Source organism: Ammodytes marinus (assembly GCF_949987685.1).
Source record: "Ammodytes marinus genome assembly, chromosome: 5".
Lineage (NCBI taxonomy): Eukaryota > Metazoa > Chordata > Actinopteri > Uranoscopiformes > Ammodytidae > Ammodytes > Ammodytes marinus.
Window position 1 is genome coordinate 13,700,232 of NC_137234.1, and position 18,903 is coordinate 13,719,134.

At 40.9% G+C, this 18,903-nt stretch overlaps 2 protein-coding genes across 3 annotated transcripts; one reads left to right on the forward strand and one right to left on the reverse strand.

Moving 5' to 3' along the window:
- Nucleotides 1-1,066: 1,066 nt before the first annotated feature.
- On the reverse strand, nt 1,067-6,436 carry pnpla2 (patatin-like phospholipase domain containing 2; the record flags this gene model as incomplete). Its single annotated transcript, XM_080027635.1, has 9 exons — nt 1,067-1,376; nt 1,878-1,988; nt 2,176-2,308; nt 2,736-2,978; nt 3,330-3,390; nt 3,509-3,718; nt 4,593-4,658; nt 5,202-5,434; nt 6,250-6,436. The coding sequence occupies 9 exons, from the start codon at nt 6,434-6,436 to the stop codon at nt 1,067-1,069; spliced, it is 1,554 nt and encodes a 517-aa protein (XP_079883761.1).
- A 3,190-nt stretch (nt 6,437-9,626) lies between these two features.
- On the forward strand, nt 9,627-18,281 carry pidd1 (p53-induced death domain protein 1). 2 transcript variants are annotated; one of them, XM_080028130.1, is made up of 15 exons: nt 9,627-10,650; nt 11,437-11,850; nt 11,990-12,142; nt 12,264-12,315; nt 12,418-12,619; nt 13,612-13,761; nt 13,899-14,072; nt 14,156-14,303; nt 14,406-14,541; nt 14,626-14,776; nt 14,906-15,029; nt 15,166-15,281; nt 15,839-15,946; nt 16,057-16,253; nt 17,351-18,281. In XM_080028130.1, exons 1-15 carry the CDS (start codon nt 10,044-10,046, stop codon nt 17,577-17,579), a joined length of 2,961 nt encoding a protein of 986 aa, XP_079884256.1. In that variant the 5' UTR covers nt 9,627-10,043; the 3' UTR covers nt 17,580-18,281. The 2 variants fall into 2 exon arrangements, with proteins under 2 accessions (XP_079884256.1, XP_079884257.1); XM_080028131.1 differs by having other exon boundaries at nt 14,448-14,541.
- Nucleotides 18,282-18,903: the final 622 nt, after the last annotated feature.

Here is an 18,903-nt window from a genome sequence, read left to right on the forward strand (position 1 = left end):
GTTCATAATTTTTAAATGAGCATACAGTCATAATATGAAGATCATCTTGAAGACTCCCACGATGAGAAAAAAACACTGATAAGCAGTCAATGTTAAACAAAACAAGTTTAATTAATGATCACATGAATTCTAATCTCTGATACATCTGCTTGACAGTATATTAAAGTCTCTTGGAAAGTATTCCATTTGAAAATAAGGTACAACTTGAGGCTGGATCACAATTATTTGAATTTATAGTAGCCCACAGTACAGTACAAGAGAAGTATTTAAACAAGTAGCCTAGGTTATAACTTAAGAAAGTGCATTTCAGATTAAACTGATTCTTTGATTGATAAAAAATAACACTGTATGCAATAAAATGTACAATTGTAATATAAACATTACAAATATTGTTCAAAAGTTGCAGGCAAAAAATAATTCCATACAAGATTTAAATTTAATTAATCTAAACTTTTTTTCATATAAATAATTTACAGAAGACATACATAACAATTTATACACGTAAACACTAAACACTATGCATTTTTCCACAATACTGCATTGACACTTGCGTCAAATAAATGGAGTAACCACATGCAATAAACCATCTAGCATCGTACTGTTTCCCTCCTTCAGTCCTTTCCTGCCCTGACGGGTCTCACTGCATTCTTAAAAAAAAAAAAAAACTTGTCCACCTCTTTTCACCGTTCTACCTTAAGTGCACATTTTTGTCTGTAACGTTCTGTTATTCAAGTTTCTGCATGACTGTTTGAGCACATGTGTGCCTTCGTTGTAATGCAACTCTGTAGACCTACAGTTACACTGTATCCATCTGCTTGTGTGATTATACTGTAGCTAAAGACTAAAGACTAATTTCAATGGCATGCATAAGTCAATATTGACTGCACCGTATAGTATAAACATGGCTAATTATAACCATTTCCAACCACTACACAAAGGGGCTGATAAGTTTCCATATTTCTTCCTGCCATCTTAATAATGATGTAAACATAATAAAATCTGATTTAAATTATTTTAAAATGTTCCTGGATCTAGATGAAGTATGTCTTGACCTCAGCAGGTGCCCTTAGGAGATGCTGAGGACTTCTGCTGCTGAGTCAACAACAGGTAGAACATTGAGACAACCTGTGTGCATTGTGAGGCCTTCTGTGGAGAGGATCTTATCTTGTTGCATCTGTTTTGCTTTGAAGGAGCCCTGCAGGTCCATGTTTATGCACAGCACGCCAGATATCAGCTGTTTCTTGTACTGGTGGAGACGCGTGAAGACATCCAGGACTGAAGAACTGCCCTCGTTGACCCAGGTGGGAAACAGGTTGGTGGAGCTGAACTGGGACGGGAGGGACTGGTAGTGGTGCAGCTCCATGTGACAGGAAACCCTACAGTTAAGAATAAGCAGCATGTAACAGTGTGAAATATTGTCCACTTACTGTTATTTTAGTGGCTAAAAAATGTGTTTTGAATGTCAATGTATCAAATGACGACTCAAAAGCAATGTGACACGAGAAAAAGGGTCTCTCCAGGTGATGAACCTACAGAGAATGATCAGAGAATCCGAAGCTCCCTTTAACTTAGGTTTTGTAGAGAGTGTGAATCAGCCACTGTTTACAGACATGACTCCTCAACATTAAAGGTGATGAGTTGTCAACTTGTTTCTGCTGTCCCCTAGTTGTCATAAATAATCCCCTATTGTTGGTTTAACCAGGCTGAAACCCAGCCATGGTCAATTTATGTAGAAAGCAACTAGCTCAACCATGGAATATATGGCTTATAGATCTGACATTAAATGTATTAAATGGAATGATTGGATGTTTAAAAATTGCCCTTAAAAGACAGGCATGATTATAGTCTTTATACATGTATGGTAGTTTGTCACCCACCTGGCAGATACATGCTTGGAGGCCTGGCGAAGAACATGCTGTACCACTTTTAACGTCTGCTCTCGAACCCATGCCACATCTTCCTGCACATCTGGCAGCCACTCAAGAAGCCTACAAATTGGATGTGCCGCATTTAGTCAACAGGGTCACGGGAAAAGTCAGTTCTACTTATCAACAAAACTGTCATAGGATATTTAGACTGTACTTTTGCTGTTAACAACAACATATACACATGCAGAAGTATTAGTGTACTCTAGTTCCTCTGTGAGAGCATGGAAGGGAATGGGATCAGATTTACCTCACAGTCAAGGACATGGCAGTCTCCAGAGGGAGGGTGTACGGGAGCATCATGGCTGAGACAATCCTGGCAGGAAGTGTGTTGCTTAGCGACTGCATCAGGCTCCTCCTCTCCATGCAAGCCTCAACTAGAGCTGCAGAGGGAGGCAGAGAGAACCACAACGGTTACGGACAACTATTCACAGCATAAACCTGCTTTATGCAACATTATTCACGTTAAAGAGGGTAAATGAGTAAGTTAAATCTAATTTCAGTCAAGGAAACATAACAGTCTTTCTTCCAAGCCTTATGTCTCTCACTGATGTATAGAAGTTCTGTTTAAATCCATGTTTGGAAAAGGTAAAATTCTTTCCAATGGAAAGTTATTCTAAAAACTGAACACAGTAAGAATATAAACGCTGTTCCAACACCAACTCATTTGGATAGTGCCTGATGAACTTTCACTTTCCAAACTTAACACCGGATTACCTTTTCATAAAGCTTAAAGCCAGGAAGTGACAATAGGATTCATATGAAGCCATATGACTTTTCCTTCTTTAAACTTTTTCTGCGACGTGTTACCTTTGTGCAGGGCGGGTGGGAGGTTTTCAAAGAAATTCTCCTCCAGCGCGGCACTGGGATGACGAATCACTGCTCCCTCTTCATCGCTTGGCTTCTCCTCCTCTTCATCACTTTCACTGTCTCCCTCGTCTTCATCACTTTCACTGCTCTCCTCCTCATCCTCCTCATCATCTTCATCATCATTTTCTGCAGCGATAGCGAGCAAGGGTCTGTCTCTGAGAGGTCCGTTGATATGAAGCAAACCTGAAAAAATAAAAAATAATCACTGTTGAGAACATTTCTCAAGTAGTTAAACTATTCAACTGGTTCACACTTGTAGATGTTGATGTTGTAATGCCATCTTGATTACGTATTGACAAATTTCCAGAGCAAATACACAAACAAAAGAGAAAATTATAGGCTAACAAAAATGTTATCATAGGAAAACAACTGTGCATTGATTGACTGGTGACATGTGGTCACAGGAAACACAATTGCTGATAGTATATCAGGATGATGTTCTCTGAACATAATAATCAATGAGCCTTGCTATGACTTTCTTTCAAACAGAGCAAAGGGAAAAGGTTAGAAAAAATTCAAACAACACTTTCTTACCGTTCTTCTTCAAAAAGTGCAGCGCGTCTTTGTATCCCTGCTTACACATGGCCTTCATAACCTGCATTCAAAAACAAACACACATGAGTCAAAGAAGAGTAAACTCCGGTTCATCTGCGACAATCAATGTATTTATACACGTGTGTCTGTCTTGTGACGGTTTTGAACAGGTGACCTACCATTGGGTCTGGAGGGAAAAGTGCTCTGGAGACTCTGTAGAGGTTGGGGAGAGTGAACTTGATGCTGGTGTTGGTGAAGCGCAGCTCGTGTATGTTGGTGGAGGCGTCGCGCGGGCAGATGTCGCTCTCTCCGGCAAACGGCGACACAGTGATGGTGTTTTTCAGCTCAGACTGAGGAAGGTTGTCTGAGATTCCCCCGTCCACATATCGCTGCATGATAAAAAGATAAAAGTCAGCATCAGAAAGAGTACAACTTCTTCAGTATATTGAGTGTGTTGAAGAAGGGCATTTAGCATCACACAGGATATGACACTAGTGACATCATATTCTATTGATTAATGTTTGTTTTTATTGGAGCTGGTGAATATTTAACTTGGACTTGGTGTGTCTGTGTATGTGTGTGGTTGTGTATGTGTGTGGTTGTGTGTGTGTGTGTGTGTGTGTGTTAGTGTGTGTGTGTGTGTGTGTGTGTGTGTGTGTGTGTGTGTGTGTGTGTGTGTGTGTGTGTGTGTGTGTGGACATGTCAGAGTGATTTTCTATTTGGGGCCCTGAGAATCACGGGGGATCGACGGCCTTAAAGCAATTTGGTCACGGGCCTTGCTGCATACACACAGGCTTAAGTAAGACAGTCTTATGTAAAATCCGATCACAAAGGCCACAGAGGGAGAGTGGGAGGGAGGGAGGGAGAGCTGGTGTTGTCCAATAATATTTCCCAGATAACCTTTGCTCTATAAACATGTCTGATCAAAAATAAAATCACTTCTTTTGTCTCTGAAAAACAGTAACCCCTAAGTTAATTTTATGATTGTTGTTTCCACACGCGTGCCATTGAGAACAAACACATTCTTGGGCAAGGATGGGATTTAATGGGGGGGTTACAGATGAAAAAAAAGGCCAAAAGTGGCAACGATTAGACACAATGAGAGGAAATTCAGTAAATGGTTTCAGTAAAGCAACGAGGGAGACTGGCTCTATATTTAAAATCCATGTTAGTCAAGAAGGTCAATTCCTTCCATGAGACTAAATATAGAATATCAGCATCATAGAGACAGCGAACAGTTGCTCAATGAATAATAATACTCACCACTCCTTGCAGTGTGGGAGGAATAAGGCCACAATACACTGGGATGAAGGCACTGCAGACACACGCCTGGTTAACAAAAGAGATAACAGAGGAAACGTCATCTTTCAGAAATTCTCAGGTGATAAAGTGATATTATATTGGTATTACATGTAAAACTATAAATTGCTGGTTATTGCAATGTCACTAAATGACTTAGATACTGTGTGTAGTCACTGCTTATCGTTAGGGCCGCACCAACAATTACTTTCATTATCAATCATCTGTAGATTTCTTTTTTATTTATTGTTTTGTCAATAAAGTGCAATAGGGATGACGTTTTCAAATGTTTTCTTCTGTCACAATTTGGCAACAACATTAAAAAAATTAAAGCAGCAAACACCCACATTTGAGAAGCTGAGAGCAGAGAATGTTGGGCATCTTCTCTTGATAATTGACTTCAACTAGCTTCAGATCTAAAACCAACCATATATTGTGTTGTTGTTGTCAGACTGTTCTTCTGTGTAAAAGGCTTTGTGTAAAGCACCCATAGGTTACATTACCGTTATAAGTAAGCTTTAAATGGACTGACATCTGATTTCAATAATATCAACCAACAAACATATCACACACCTGTATCAGCTCCTCATTGGTGTTGTAGTGAGACACCAGGACATTTTCTCCATCAGTCACTCGGGTAAGAGAGATTCCCAGCACCCCGCTGGCCCGATGGTGGGCTTCTGCTGGCAGAACACGCCGCAGCATGATACGCACAATCTTCACCAGGTTGAAGGAAGGATGTATGGGTCCCATAAAGCGCTTCCTCGCCTCTTTGGCGACATCTATGATGGCCGCACCTGCCTCTCCTGTGAAGACAATAAGACACCAGTTAATGGAAAATATTGGATAAGATAAAAGATATAATCATATGGAAGAATGTTTTGGGGATGAATAAGGTACTCTTTGATTCGATTAGATATTGTAATCAACAACAGTAGATTTGAAAAAGGCTTAGGCTATTTGGTTTGGCATATTCATTTTTAATAGGTTACATTCAGGATGCAATAGGCCTATTGGTCCTTTAAACGTGAGTTTTCTAAATACCAGTGTTGGATGGATGATGACTTAGTTTTTAGCTAGGCCTACTTCACGTGAGTATTTCCATTCTAGATCACTTACTATTCCTTTACTCTGCTCCATTGAATAAAGAAATCTATTTATTTCACTTCACAACTTTCGTCTGCCAGCTGCAGATATAAGTTACTTTGAAGATTAACATGCGAAAAGGTGCTCAGGTTATGAAAACAGTAATAGTATATAGCTATTATTAGCTGCACCTCTTCAATACATTAAAATGCTGCTAAATATGTTAATGCCACATAAGTAACAATCCATTGCTATTAGGCCTATCTATAGTTTATAACCATGTACCACTCTAAAGGGGGAAATAGTAGGCTACTTGCAAAGCTAAATGGAGGAGTTTCAATTGTTTTGAGAATGTTTACAATGTAATCTGGATAGGACTACTTCTTCCACCATTGGTAATTACACTTACACAAATAAGCTCTTCACATTTTTTGTCCTATTTAGGCTATTTAAGCAGTTATCCTGGTAGTCTCCACGGCAATCTTTTCCACCTCTTGGTAAAGCTTGAAACATAAAAACAGATAGGCCTACTTACCAAGACATACTCCAGTGACCAGTGCTGTGGCAGTGAGAGCTCCAGCTGATGCTCCATAGACGTGCCTTGCGTTGTGGACCAGAAAAGGAGCCTGCTCCGCCAGACAGCTGGCCACACCGATGTGGTAGATGCCTAGGAAACCGCAACCTGCGAACGAGATGTTCCAGGGCGAATCGAGATGAAACATCCCGGAGACGGTGACCCTGCACGGCTGTATTGAAGTGAGGCTGAGGTCGACGAGACAAAGTTTACACGCGGATATTAGGCTACTAAAGAACCAAATGTCCGCTTTAAACGTTCATGTTTTTATATGCTATATAAACGGTCCCCTTTAGTATAATAGTTGTCTAGGAATTATGTTTAAGCTTTAGGCTATATCTAACACTAGGTCACTTTTTACTTGCAGGTAACTTCGTTAAATTGATTATATTAGAAAATATTAATTCCCCCTTATGCTGTAGCTAAACCGCTTAAAAAGTTTCTAAGTGCTCTAAATTTAAAAACCTGCCTTGAAGCTAGTTAAATAGACAAGTTGTGAACCACGGGGACTTGTTATTTCACAAACCTGTCTCCTGTGTATTGTTGAGGAGGAGGGCGCAGAGGGAAACCGGCTCGTCCAATCACAAGCGACAGCGCTGAACAAAGTGGCCAATCAGGATTACATTGTTGAGACCGTAACCAATCACAATTCACAAAGACGAAAGTCATTGTGCGGTCACTCAAACTGTTTGTCCCCGTCTTGTTTTGTCCTTTCTAAATTTATCTAGATCTTTGTACTTCCATTTCTTATGTCATCCCTTAATAAAAATAAACTAGGGAATATTGGGACTTTCTTTTGCAATAGGCTAGATGTTATAACCTATAGGCTATATTAAATGTGGAGTCAGTCAAATCAGTTTTTGTTAAAATCAGTAGGCCTATCTTATTTATCTCCTGCCGATCCACTAGCCTACTGTCCGTAGTGTGTGTATGGCCTCAGCTAAATAAACAAAAAAACAAGTGTTAATAGGCTGCCTAGGCTCTGTCAACGGGCATGTTTCTCGTTTTGGTGGGCTCCATTGTACATAGCCTAACCTTTGTTACCAGTTTATGTATTAACAACAAATGTGTTTTCCAACACAGTAGACCTAGCTACAGACAGGTAGGATGAGGAGATATTCACTGATTTTGACAAACCCACCTTTAAAGCAAACAAGGGCACTAAAAGTTGCCTGCTGTTGTTTATCTGTGGTTCTGGTGGCAGCATTATTATTTTATTTTTTCAAGAAGGTCCTGATCATCTCTTCGGGTTTTATAAACTTTGTTCAGTGACCTGTTCTAATAATAAGGATGTACAAACTGGCTTGTTTGCAACATCCTCGTTACAAAATAGGCCGGTAGTAGGCTAAGTATTCGCAAGTAATTATGAAATCACAAATGTGTTGCATCTGGAGCAAATTCAACAATAACAATGAAATGTTTTTGTGGATAACTTCCTTGTAGGCTATTCGCAGAATAAGGCCACACATAGTTGATTATTTGTGGGCACTGATCCAGGTTCAGTTTAGGACTTGATTCCTAAGAGAATATATCCTATTGTGTAACCACCACCAGCTCGAGTTTGTTGTCTTAAAAAATATTGTCCCTGATCTATCAAGTGTGTACGACAGTCCGATACATGGAATTGTACTTTCAGGTCATTCTAAATAACAAGGTCCCAAAGAGGTTGTGTATAGCTCTCATAGCTGACTGGTTCAAACAACAGTCTGCATTCAGCATATCTCAAGAAATTCAGACAGCAAGGTCTTCTTATCTGTATTACCAAACCGACTGAACCTCGTTACACTTCAGAAAGGGTAATGGAGGTCACAGGGACCCACTTTGGGTTGTACAACAGAGGCATTAACTTTGATCAAAAAGTTTACGCTCATCAGATTTCATACTTGTTCTGCCACACTGTTAAAGCTGCAGTGCCAACTAAGCCCCAGGTTGAATGTTTATAGTGCCCACATGCATGCTCCTGTCATTCCACAACAAATTGAGACACATAAATCCTGTTGACAGCTTTGAAGCCGCACAGGAGTAAATTACTGTTTGGGTTTTTGGACAAATAATACAACTTTTACAGCAACCAAACAGGTTAATAAATGCAGTAAAGGGAGCTAATAACAATAATTAAGGTGAGGCAAATAAAATTGTTTACTTGTGTTTATGTAGCCTGCTAGGCCTCACTTGGGTTCACCAGAGGAATAAGTCCTTCTGGCTGAGCTACACGAAAAGTGACTCAAGACGGTGATATGTGTCTGACCGGATGATGACAGCTGTGCCGAGGATAATTTTGTTATTTTAACCAAATAGCTCATTGAAACACTCTCTCCATTTGGCACACAGAGCATATCTGAATGGAACAAATTCCTTTCTGCAAAAGTAAACAGTTTTCCACAACACAGATGAACTTTTGCCACAATTTCATTACCAATGTGCAAAGTATTTTTATTGATTGGCCACTGAGATAAAAACAAGATGTGTAACCCTTTGGAGGAAGATGATAGTTCGTACAAAAGTACAAAGGATTAGGAAAAAATATATATTTGAATAGCTCACTTTAAACTCAATTGAGTACAATTTGCAAAGTAGTGATAGCCTACTTTATATAAATATAAATAAACTTTAATAAAAAAATGTCAATTATGCATTATAAGATGATACAACATCCAATACTACTTGATTTATTATTTTCTTTTATCTTTCCTCTTTTTATCTTTAACTTTTGTTAATTATATTTTGCTGTTGTTTTTCTGTAAGAGACTATTAAAAAGAGAATGTAGACTATGTAGGCAATTTTACTTCGAAAAAAACCCCAATAAACTGAGTTGCAAAACTATAATAGAAATTATTTATTCCTTAAATTATTATTCAACTATGTAATTCTTAAAATAATTCACAAAATTACATAAAATGATAGGCGTTTGAATTCAAAATTTTATTAATTACACTGATGTGTCTGTATTAGAAAAATCAATAATAATTCGAAAAATGCAGATTGATGTGGGATTAATAATCTGTTCATAAATTCAACATTCAATGACGATAATCAGAAAGAACTCTTAAGAAGTACAATACATTTAACAACAGCGCCACCTGCAGGCCGAGTGGATACTGACTGCACACGTTGACTGTCCCGCCCAGAATTGAAACTTTCGCGGCGCTGGTAACAAGGCGCTCGGTGTCAGACACAGCACCAACCGTAGAGACGGGGGCTCCTTGCCTGTATAATGATAGAGTGATGTAAGATGTTTAGACTCCGCCCGTCGCCCATAGGCGAACGCTGTAAAGTAAAACAAACAGCTGTGATGAAACGTCTTTTCTTTCATAACATTGACGGACATGAGGAAGTAAATTCGCAGATTGGAGACAGGTTAACCCTGAATAAACTAATTTTACAGATTCAATTGAGTAAAATAAGAGCACATTACTACATAAGTGGCATTTGGGACGGAACATAAATATACTTTATGTAGCCTTAGATGCAATAAGATAAGTAATGTTTACTTCACGTCCACATAATATAACACATTATGTGGCTAGCTAACGGCTAACATCAAAGTTAACCTCTGATTCAGCTAACATGTTAGATAAAACATCCTTCTCCGCGTTTCATGGCCTTGGTCCAGTTGGCTTTAATGGCAGTGAACCATAGCACTGGACGTATCCAGTTGTGTCACGAGCATAGACTGTTGAAAGGGTCATGAGTAACGTTACAGACACGTGATGCAAAGTGCTATAGACTAGTAGCAACAGTGTTTTGAGTTCCAATGGAAAAGGCTCCTGATGAAGGAGGTGGAGACATGGAGGCGGCTGGTTTGATCATGAAGCCAGGCAGGTCCGAGGCTGAAGAAATGACACCTGCTTGTAATGCACTAAAAGACCCTAGTCTGACGGACGTGGCTCTGAGGCTCTACAGACTTGGACAGGAGGATCAGGAGAAATCTGCTCTACCGACGCTATCAAACGCTGAGATGTCTGAGGGTCAAGCAGAAGTTGAGATGGACGCTGCTCCCTATTTGTCTCCCTCCAGCGTCATGGACACGATATGTGGTCCCTCTCTATCAAGCCTCTCCTACTCTTCATCCTCCGGCCATCCTGATGCAGATTTTACTTCCACAACATCTTCCTCTGTCTTGTCCCTCACTCCACCGTTGCCCCCCTCTGTGGAGCTCCCAGCTGTGATGACTGACACGCGGCTAACTCTGGATGTGTACCAGGGAGGAGCGGCTGCACTGCCCCTGCTCTGGCGGTCTGTCCCGGGGCAGGTGAGGGGCCTCCTCTACCTGAGACTGGGCTCTGAGGATAAAGCGGGCCTGGATGTTGCGCTGGATGTCCTACCTCATCTGACGGAGCTGCGTTCACTGGCCATTCGGGGTACTTTTATGATGAATTTAATTTGGTATATCAGCTGCTTGTTGTTAACATTGATTTAGCATCAGATTTCATATACAAAATAGCTTTGTCGTCAACAGAGATTCCTCTTGCGTTACACATATGGCTGAGTCTCAGAACTGAACTACACTTCTGGTAATGTCTCAAGGACTTTAACTATAGGATCCTGCACTTCCCTACGTGTAGTTATCACACAAAAAACAGTTCTTTCCTGGGAGCCGAGGTTGTTATCCTTTTGTCTGGGGTTTCCCCTTTATTTAATATTGTGTTGTTTGCAATAGCAAGGGATTTCGTCCGTGAGAGTGTGGCATTCCTTTCAAATGGGGTGGGTGAGGTGTGTTAACTAAAACTGAAACCTACTATTTTAATATGTCCATAGCCCTCCTAAGTTAACACAGTTTTGCTGTAGATCAGAAGTTTTAACCTTGAATATGGACAGCGCCAGCTTTGTTTTTGAAAACTTTGCAAAGGCAAACCCAGAACATACAGATAACAACCTTTGCATCCTGGAAAGTTCTGTATTTTTTGTGATAACCACACATAGGGAAGAGAAGGAACCTTTATAGTTAAAGTCTGTTACAGATTTTCAGAGTTGAAGCTTTGTGTAACGCAAGCGCAGTCTCTGATGAGGATAACACATAACCAGATTGAGTAAACACTGTTGATGATGATACATTATAATATGGCTGTGTGTCATTCTCTCCCCCCCCCCTGCTTTGCTCTGATCCTTCTGCTTCTTACTAACTTCTCTCTTCTTTCTGATTCAAGGTCACTGTTTTTATGACTCTGATGGTGAGCCACTGCCCGGCCTCCTCACCACTCTGCCTGCATCTCTTTCCTCCCTCTGTGGCCTGGTGCATGTGGATCTCTCCTTCAACCAGCTGTCCTGTGTGCCCTCCTGCCTCCTCAGCTTGCCTGCTCTCTCTTCACTGCTCCTGGGTCACAACTGCATCGCCGCTCTGCCTCCAGAGATGTGCCGGCTGTCCTCCCTTACCTGCCTCTCTCTCCTGGGCAACGAGCTGGTCTCTCTCCCCCCAGGTCTCGGGCAGCTGAAAGCTTTGCAGACGCTGGATATTTCTCATAACCTCCTCGAGCGACTACCAGATGAAATTGGCTCTCTCGGGGAGCTCGTTAAACTGGAGTTGTCCCACAACAAGCTGAAGCAGCTTCCAGAGAGCATGGGTAAGGGTGCAAGGGTGAGTTGTGGGTGTGTCAGAGGAAACACCTTAACTGCAATAGAGTGGAATTCTCATGTAAGCTTATTTCACAATGTGCCGCAGTGAAATAAATAAAGAGTAATCTTTTCTTCTTTGTTGCCCAGGCTATCTCCTCTCCCTCAGGGAGCTCGTCATATACAGCAATGACCTCTTCCTCATCCCACATTGTCTGAACAAACTGCCTCTGCTGAAAATAGATGTGCGTGACAATCCTTTGGGACAACCCCCAACCCCTCCCTCTCTCCCCCCTACACCTGGTGAGACCAGAGAAAATAAGCCTTAACAATGATTCGTTTTGAATATTTTTCATCATTAGATACACTCCTTGCATTAGCTGTCAGCATATTTACTCTGTTGCTTGATCTGTTTTCTTACCAGTTCAAGCAGAAACAAAAATTCCAGAGTTGCACCTGGGATATAATCAGCACAGGTACAGTGGAAAACATTTTTTAGACGCAGTTCTGTTGTCAATCAATGTGTCTTTCTGACTGTATTAAGATGAAAAGACGTCATGCTCCCTTTTGCTCCTTAGTTTCCGTGTTTCGTCTGCTGGGTGTCATGTGTTTCTCCCAGGAGGGGCCGAGCTGCTCTTCCCCCCGGGGTGCGTAGAGAGAACAACCAGACTGCAGTGGCTTGAGAAACGGCCACAAAGGAAGTGGGTGTGGCTGGAAGAGCATGAACTTCTATTGAGTCGTCCACTGGAACTTCGTCCACATGGAATTACGTTTATAAAGGTATAAAACAAGATAAATGATTACCACATCTGATATAAGGACACCGATTATACACATGAATATCAGTTATCTCTAGCTAATCATGTTTGGTACTGCTCTGTGAAAAACGGTTTAATATCGTCAGCAGCTGAGTCATAGTGGTAGAGACAAATCTATAACCGAAGTCTACATTACATACGGAAGATTTGTAGAGACATGAGCATTTACCAGGCATGGGAAATCAATTTTTATTTTTGTATATGTAGGATTCAGTGGTTTTGTATTTTGCCCCCATAAAGACTGAATCTCAGGATTATTGTAAAAGATTTTATTGCGGATAGTAGTAAATAACACTCACAATATTTTGGTCGTGGTCAATTTCTATTATTGTGAATCTTGTAAATCTTGAATATTCCAAACATTACATGAGTTTAAAAAGCTGTCTAACAAACATCAAAAGCAGGAAATAACTGATTTCAGGATTATTTTGAATTGCCACAAGGTGGCGCTGCATCTTTCCAGTCATTCCTAATTCTTAAATCTGTTGCCATGGCTGAAGGCTCATTGTTTCTCCCTAAAAAAAAAGTAAGCTGTTAAAGATGGTTTATCATTTAAAAATAAATAATGTATTTGTGATGCAATGAAAATATGTGTCTCTTTATAAATTCTAAGAAGCTATTCCAGGTTGTTTTAGAGGTATTTTAAGAATATTTTGATGATTATTGTGATAATACCATCATTTGGGCCAAGATAATTATGATAGGAAATGTTCATATTATCTTGGTCTCTGCTGCTTCACTAAAAATTCAACCATTCGTTTTTCAACTCTGTCTCTCAGAAGTCCCTCAGTTTTAAGAAAGCTCAATACTCTATTGCGTTACTACTTCTTTAAATTAGTTATGTAAAGACTTAATTTGGACTTTTTGAATAGACATAGGTTATTTTGCTCCAACTTATGTTCTTTTACTTCCTTGCAATTCATTAAACGTGATTCAACTTGGAAATCCTTCCAGCCTGTGGAGGTGTGTGTGCCGTATCATCAGGCTAAAAGAAGGGAGGTGCTGGTGCGGCGGTTTGACGGACAGTCGTGGAACATTCTGCCCACTTCTCTGAGGAGAGGAAGCAAGGGCCACAGCAGTCATCCTGGTGGACGTCCAGCCCGGGTAAAGTACAGTATAAAACCTCCCACTGGAGGATTATATTATTACAGTTTCATTCAGTTTATTTTCTTTGTACCGTTGCATATGAGACACACTGTCATATTAGCATTTAAATAAATGACCTCTGTGTGTACCTGTAGCTGGCCTGCTGCACTGTGAGCCAGTTCTCCTGGTTTATGGCAGTGTCTCGTCCAGTGAAGGACAGCTGCTCTGTGACACCTGCCGGAGCTCTGCTGGTGTCAAGCTCTGATCCTGGGATCAAGCTCCACTTCCCTCCAGACTCCACTGTGCAGCCCCGCACTATCACTTTACAGGTAGAACCACAGCATATGGAAGTGTTTTCTTTGCGGTATCTGTGGTTTGCGAGGCTTTTAGTTTGGTGTCTTTCTTTCTGTAGGTGCTGCAAATTTGTGTGTCGGAGGTACAGGCACTGTGTGGTGATCCCCAGGCCAGTGTTAGCCCCCTCCTCTGCCTCACCCAGAATCCCAGTTTAGATTTCCTGCAGCCTATCAAAGTTCAGGTCCCTCTGCCATCTGGAGTCACAGGTGCCATATGCCATATAAACTGTACCTATATCTTCATTTTCATACATGTTTATTGCAAGATGTATCATCATCACGTATTAACATTGTCTGGTGCCTCTGCAGGCCACTCAGTTGATATGTCTTGTTTGCATCTGCTACATGGAGACCCCACTGCCCAAACCTGGACGGACATTACCTCACAAGTGTCACTTAACGTCACCCACGTGTACGCTATTTTCTACATCACACATTTCTCCTGGTAAGTATCTATGATATATTCAACTAATGAATGTTTGAGTTGATATATTTTCCTCACATATTAGCTTTGTCTTCACCATCACAGGTACTGGCTGTGGTACACCACTACAAGCTGTGTTAGCGGCGCCGTCCGGAAAGTCTATCAAAGACTAAAGCAGTTTAAGGTCCAGTTCCTAGTCCTCCAGCGGAAGAGTGATCCTTCACAAGTTATGCTACAGTGTTTACCCACTAACAAGGTTTGTTGCACTACTTACAACAAAGACAGCCTGTATAAGTCTAATTGATTTTGTCTCAGGTGTGAAAGCCATAGTAACTTTTTAGACATTTTTAAATGCCAAACTGTGACTGTGCTGCTTCCTGCCCAGGTGGACGGCCGAGTGCAGGATCTGTCACAACAATATGACGGGCCTCTACCTTCAGACCTGTGTGATCTGCTGGAAGGAGAGCAGTTCTTCGCTGGATTTGAGAGGGGCTTAGAAATCAGCACAGGTCTGGTCTCACATAAACAATGTATTTTCTCCTGCTGCCTCCGTATAAAGTCCAATAATGTGCTGTGATTGCCCTGTAAAAGCTTTTCATTTCAGAAGCCTTGATATGATATCTTTCCCGTTTTTTTCACCCCCAGAGCGACCAGACTGTGGAGAGGGCAGACTGTCTTTTGTGTTTTACTCCAGTCTGAAGAATCTGAAGGAAGTGTACGTCTGTCCAGCTCAGGATCAGAAGGCGCCAGTGAGGGGACAGGTAACACAGACATCATGTTCAGCACAAAACAAAGTGCACTGATTGGAAATACACATTTTCGCTATGTACATTTGTACACATATAATTTTTTAAATCCTACATGTCCACATTATATGACAAACAAGTGCAAACAATGCATGACCTCACTTACATTATGTTATAATTTACAGTGGAGTACATTCTACACTAAAAGCTGTTAAATGGGACGTAAACATACTGCATGATCAGTGAAATTTTAGTAAAAAACTATACGAACTCCATGGCCAATTTTAAGTAATGTTGTATCGGTTTGCATTGTATAGTAAGGTTTAACATGATTGTTCATCTATATACTATGTAAAAGAGTTACATATTAGAAACACATTTGAACATCAAACTTGCCCTCTGCTGTAAGAACCCTGATTTGTAATCTCTCAGTATAAAGTGTAACCAGTTCACCGTGGCTGCCCCGGCTCAGTAGCAGTTAGAAACTCCAGTTGTTATTTTGTCCCCAATGAGTCTGTGTGTAGACAATGTTTGGCACCACAATGAAAGTATGCTTTGTCCTTCTGTCCCAGGTGTCTTTTTACAGGGGAGAGATCCCTAACAATCTGCCAGAGGAAGTGGCGAGAAAGAGGAAGGGACATGACAGCCAGTGGCTTGCAACTTTACCACTAAGACTTCCTGTCAGTTGGAGGACGGATTTTTTTATTTTTCTCAACTAAAGTCAAAAAAGTTCTGTTAGCTTTCACGCTGCACTGCACATATATAATGTCCTCTCTGTTTCTATTTATAGGCTCTAAACTCGGAAAATAATTTCATCACGGAAGAGATCCAGTATCCTCCTCTGAACTTAGGCGACCCTGAGAGCGGCTACCTGACAGAAGCCAACCTGCTGTCCATCTCTCTGCAGATAGGACAGGACTGGAGAGTCATCGGCATCAATCTGGGTTTAAGTTACCAGGAGCTGGACCGTATCCAGTTCAAGTGCAGGTTAGAAAAGAGACACTCAGATATGCTGATTATTCTTAGATTCTAGATGTAGTGTTGTTTGTTTACTTGAGAAACTTCAATATCTTTACTACGAAATTTGTTTTAATGGAAAAATAAAAATAAACCTCTCCAACACAACCTCAACATAAGTGTTCAATCTAGATTTTAGTTGTACACACTAGAGTAAAATGTGTGAACCTGCAGCCAACCAAGAGGGATTTAATAAAAAAAAAACAAGTACATTTTCTGTTTAAAGCATCTCTACACAAATGGGTGTGATGTCACTGGTGCATTGGACACGTGTTTTAGCCTCAGAGGGAACAAGATGGAGTGAGATGTAATGTGAGTGAAGGAGGAAAATCTGTAGAGCATTTTCGATTGTTTTCATCTGCGATGTCAGCCATCACTAAGCCATCTGGGACACTGCAGGAGATTACACACAGACTGATGCTCATCCGTCCCTCCCTCTAACCCTCACGCTCAGGAAAAAAAAAAACTCATGTGATGATGCACCCAAGAGGTGGAAGAGAATACCTATCCCAGTGTTTTCTGCTTGTGGCTTTGTATATAGGAATTCATATATGTCATAATATAAAGTGAAATGTTTTGATACCACAGAGGAATTGGTTGTGTATAGTCTTTTTTTTTAATCAATGTATAATATCTAGAAAATATCCTACAGTGGAATAGAAACATACAGTGCTGCTACCCTGTTATTCAAATTAAACTATGGTGGTTATTGGGTGTTAATTGATTAAATCAGCATCTCTACCAAGCTGTTCCGTTTTGTGCTTTGTAAAGTGAAGTATTGTACTCGCTGTTTCTTGTCTTTTCCTCCTTTTCTCTGATTGCTTAGGGATATTGTTATGTTGTTTGGTTGGAAACTGATTTTTTTTTTAACATTTTTAAATCCTGCATCTCTACAAAATTATTATGTGGAATTTAGGAGATCATTATCAGTAGTTTATAGAATAAAACCAAAATGTTAATTTTACTCAAACGCATTCCTATAAAGATTATTATTATTCCATCATTCAATCCTTTGGTGTACTAGCCGACATGAACTTTTCTGGTGTATGTTCTGCTCTCCTCACCAGGGACAACCTGGGCGCCTTGGTGCTGGACATGCTGTTCCAGTGGGCCAGGGGACAGACCAAGGCAGGACCAGGGGCAGCGTCTCGACTGGTGGCGGCCATGATAGAGAGCGGCAGGAGGGACCTAGCGGACGAGATCGAGGACATTGTCAGTATAGGAAGGAGAAAGTACTCGGAGTCGCTGAGAAGAGTGGGCCTGGAAGAGGAGAGCTCTTCCCTCGGTGAAACGTAGCAATAGATGAACTCACGCTGGGGGCAGATGGCTGACTTGAGTAACCTGTTTGTTTACCATGTGGCCCCCTCCATCGTGTTTATCTCAGCTGTCTAAACAACTGTCCTCGAGTACGAAAGAAAGAAATCTGTCTTTCTCACAATCATGATGGCCTGGTGCCCACTGGCCTACTGAGGACAGCGAGAAATTGAGAGAAACTGCATGGAGACGATGGTCTGTGTGGGTTGGTTTATCCTCTTTTAAAAACTGTCTTGGTGTGCAAGACAAGACTGGATCTCCATTTCTGCCAGGGAAAAGAACTGTAAAGTCAAAATTCTGAGAAAATGTTAGCACTTAAAAATTTCGTAATGGAGTGAATCAAATTCAGACTAAAGCTCTTATTATTTTGACTTACCCTGGGTATTTAAAAAATGTTTTTCCATTTCTAAGCAGACAGGTAATTCCATACAATTGACAATTACCTGTTCAGGACAGAGTTAAGAGCAAACACGGCAAGCCGTTGGACTGTAGACTTCTGGATCACTTAATGAAAGTGCAAGAGGGAGCACATTTTATGGTTGATTAAATGTTTTCCTTCTGTACCTTCGGTCACCTAGAAACCAACTCCTGAGTGACATATCAGGACATTAGAAATTGTTTTATAAGTATGAATTTCTATCATTTTGATTTCTTGTAAAACTGTGATATGAAGAATAAAATAAATTGTCACCTATTCTATTTTTAACTTTCTGCTGAGAAAATCTGTATTGCTGCACGCTGGCCCTTCATCCCCAATATTTCAACTGAAGCCATTTATTATTTATTTATTCTATTTTGGTTTTCAAGGTCATTGGGTTTGAGATGAGTCGTCGTCACGATGACGCTGGTCCTCATTCCCCACCCCTACACCTATATACTGCAAATACCAGAAAAGATGAGTGTGTACTTCTACTACATACCGCTAGAGGAGCATGGTTTAAATCCCTTTTATTCGAGACGGGTCCTATGGTCCTCCTACTACTCCATCGCCAGCGAGGCTGCTCCCCCGCCCTCCCTGCCTCCACTCCCACCTCCTCTACCTCCCTCCGCTGGACTCACAGGCTCGTAACACCGGTAGGTTAGCTATTGTCGGTCTGTCAGCCAAAGATACACAGTGCAAACGCTTTGATTTGACACCTCAGCCACACCGGGAGAGAGCGATAACGGGACCTGCTCTGTGTGGTATGTAGATAACGGGATTCGGGTTAATTGCTGTTGTCAAATGTGGTGATTTGTAATTCAGAAAATACGTGCATTTACGTTAAAATATATCCTATGAATAACCAGAAGGCGATGTATTAGGCCT